The sequence below is a fragment of the Bison bison genome, unplaced genomic scaffold, assembly GCF_000754665.1.
Source record: "Bison bison bison isolate TAMUID 2011002044 unplaced genomic scaffold, Bison_UMD1.0 scf7180017864388, whole genome shotgun sequence".
NCBI classification, from domain to species: domain Eukaryota; kingdom Metazoa; phylum Chordata; class Mammalia; order Artiodactyla; family Bovidae; genus Bison; species Bison bison.
The window spans coordinates 6,431,728-6,435,252 of NW_011494960.1; the positions used below are offsets into that span (position 1 = coordinate 6,431,728).

At 39.6% G+C, this 3,525-nt stretch overlaps 1 protein-coding gene across 1 annotated transcript; it reads right to left on the reverse strand.

Annotated features, from left to right (window-relative positions):
- Window positions 1-328: 328 nt before the first annotated feature.
- On the reverse strand, window positions 329-1,276 carry LOC105002032 (olfactory receptor 6M1-like). The gene has a single exon (XM_010858475.1). The coding sequence runs from the start codon at window positions 1,274-1,276 to the stop codon at window positions 329-331; it is 948 nt and encodes a 315-aa protein (XP_010856777.1).
- Window positions 1,277-3,525: the final 2,249 nt, after the last annotated feature.

Consider the following 3,525-nt stretch of genomic DNA (forward strand, 5'->3'; position numbering starts at 1 on the left):
TCAGATAGGCTAAGTGTCACCTGATAAAAAAGTGATAGAGAGGGCTTTAAATCTCTGACTTCAGTGTTTTTCGTTAATTCATGAAGTTCTGTGTGTGAGAAGGTCCAGTAATAGAGTTCAGAGCATGTTATTTCCTCTGTGGCTGAACTGCCTCCTCTGGACTCTGACCACAATACTTTGCAGCTGTTGTGGCACATAGTTCTTCCATCTCTTTGCACACATCTTCGATTTTATGGTCTTCAAGCATGCTTTACTCCACATTGTGTCTAAGACGTGAAAATGCCATTCTTAGCAAACAAACTTTCAAGGATTCCTGGGGAATTATGTTTCAAGCTTTCCTGGGCAATAAGGATATAATTTTGTTGATTGCATCTCTCAAAACTTCCTTTACCTTTTCATTCCTTAGACTATAAATAAAGGGATTTAGAAGAGGGATCATCATTGTGGTGAGGACAGCAGTCACTTTGTCAAATTCCAGGGAATGACTCTGGCTGGGTCTCACATACATGAAGATGTTGCTCCCATAGGCAATAGAAACGACAGTGATGTGAGAAGCGCAGGTGGAAAAGGCTTTCTGACGCCCTTGGGCAGAGGGGATGTGCAGGATGGTAGAGATGATGTAGGTGTAGGACATGGTGGTGAGCACCAGCGAGGTCAGGAGGATGAGAGAAGACAAGAGGAAGTTTATCATCTCAATAAAATGAGTGTCTATGCAGGCCACCTGCAGCAAAGGGGCGATGTCACAGAAGAAGTGATTAATCTCCTTATGGCAGAAGGGCAGTCTGGACACCACAATAGTTGGGCAGAGCACGGACAGGAAGGCCCCCACCCAGCAGCCCAGAACCAGCAGGAGACACGCCCTGCTGTTCATGATGATGGTGTAGCGCAGGGGCTTACAGATGGCCACATAGCGGTCAAAGGACATCACCACCAGCAGGATGAACTCCACGGTCCCCAGGAAGAAGAAGAAGTATGTTTGGCTGATGCAGCCTGCAAAAGAAATGATTTTCCTGTTTTCTAGGAGACAGGCTAACAGTTTTGGGGTAACTGATGTAGTATATAAAATGTCCAAAAAGGCTAAGTTACTGAGGAAGAAGTACATTGGGGTTTGGAGGCGATTATCAGCCCATATTAGGGAAATGATGACACCATTTCCAGTTAGAGTGAGCAAGTAAGTAAACAAGAGGATCATGAAGAGGAAAATCTGAAGTTTCTGGAGAGCAGGGAAGGCAGTCAGGATAAATTCAGTCACTGTGGTCTGATTCTGCACATCCATTGAGTGCGGTGCAAGGTGGGCAGCATGTCTCTGAGAAAATAATAAAGTAAAAAGATCAAATTCAACTTAAACTTTCAACTGTCAATATCATTGATAAGACTTCCCTGGTGGCCCAGTGGTGTAGGAGCCACAGAAGACGCGGTCTGATCCCTGGGTTGGGAAGATCCCCTGGAGAAGGGCGTGGCAACACACTCTAGTAGTCTTGCCTGGAGAATCCCATGAACAGAGGAGCCTGGCGGGCTACAGTCCATGGGGTCGCAAAGAGTCAGACACAACTGAAGTGACTTAGCATGCACAAAATACCATTCATAAAATGCAGTAGAAAAACATCTGAGTAGAATTGAGTGATTTATTTTCATTCTGCCTCTTACCCTTATAAGTGTAGCGTCTTAGATAAATTACATGACTTCTAAGCTCAGTATTCTCACATTTAAAATTTTTCTTTGTATTAAGTTGTTTTCATGGTTCCATAAAAACTCTAGTCTTAATGATTTTGTTGTTTTTTATACAACAGTCCTTCCCTTTTCTATTTCACTCCTCCTAAACTTCTATTTTCTTAGCTAAGTTCTGTGCCTTTAAAGAAAAATCTACTTCACTGAGATTTCAGTCAGTTTGGAAAATGGAGAGAATGTTAATAAAAGTTGAGTTATTTTTCTCAAAGTTATTTCAAATTTTCAGGTGTTATCTAAATCAAAGAGCAGAAAAATCGAAACTAACCAGGACAGTCAAATGAAAGGAAATCTGCAATGTCTGTCCTCACTTTTGTTATTGATATTGAGTATCTGATGGTACACAAGTTTTTCTGATAGAATAGTACCTGAGTTCTCCATCAAGGTGTATAATTTTTCTTTGTTTTTTTCTATAGTGATAGAAAGTTTTATGTCTACACTCTTATAGAACAAGGAGGTCAGTTATACATATTCCATTATTTGCAAACCATTTATATATTTTGAAACGCGTTTTCTTGAAAATGATCAATATGTGTCTTTTTATTCTTTGCAATGCTATATCTATGGCAGCATCCAGTAGAGTAGCCTTCACCTCCCATTTCCCAACTAATTCTTGTGGGTTCTCTCAGAGAGGACTCTGATACCTTATATTCTTCTCAGCCATTTGTAGATCAGGTTATTAATAGTAGTGGGAAAAGTGGATGCAGATGGATGGTGTTTGAAGCCCTCAACTTAATCTTTGGATACTGTTCAGCTTTGCTGAGCATATATAGCATGTCTAAAATACATTTTGACCCACTCCTTTGGTGTATAATTTAATGGCTAATCCTTTAGTTTTAAGTTAAAGCAAAGCAAATATAAACCAGTGCTGGGTACTTTATAGTGGCTCAGTAAGAGAATCAGTAAAAGAATCTGCCTGCCAATGAAGGAGACGCCAGAGACACGGATTCGATCTCTGGGTCGGGAAGATCCCCTGGAGGAGGAAATGGCAACCCACTCCAGTATTCTTGCCTGGGAAATCTATGGACAGATGAGCCTGATGGGCTACAGTCCAGGAGGTTGCAATGAGTCCGACACTACTGAAGTTACGGGGCATGCACTCACGCATAGATGACTGTGCAATAGATATACTTACATCATATTGATTGTAGAGCAGGTGGGATTTTCTTCACTCAAATATGTTAAGAACCATGAACTTTGGCTATTCCTACTGCTTTCTGTCCATTTTCTTTAAATTCTCTTACTGCTTCTATTTGAATTCCACGTAACTCTTAGTTTTACTCTGAAACTCTTTCCCATATAACACATCCTCTTTTACGAAACCACATCAAATGGTTTTTCAGTTTTTGCTGAAGTATTTCATCTTCTTCACTTGAATGAAAAACAGAAACAAACCAATAAAACATAACCTGTCTTTTGATAAACTCTGATTACTTTTCCCAATTCTTTTTCTTATTCCTGCAGAAAAAAATCTGTCTCGACTTACACTAAGATTAATTCCAAGTGGTATATTATCATTTAATCTTATATTTTATACATTCAGCGAACCTTAATTTTTGACTGTTTCTCTAGGTTTTAAGTAGTATGTATTTTGGATCACATTTTTCCACAAAAAAAAAAAAAAAAGAAAGAAAAAGCCAGAATGGTGAGTTTGGTGATGACTCAAGAAATCAAACCCAAAGAATTAAGAGCAGGTCCTCCAACTTCTAGTTTAGATCTCTGGCAAGAACCCTGAAAGCCTTTCTGACTGAAATCTTTCCAAGTTTCAGATCCTTTTTTTTTCACTTATAGATATGTAAG

Coding starts and splice junctions, on each gene's coding strand:
- LOC105002032 (XM_010858475.1), bottom strand. CDS start 1,276: ATGGATGTGCAGAATCAGACCACAGTGACTGAATTTATCCTGACTGCC.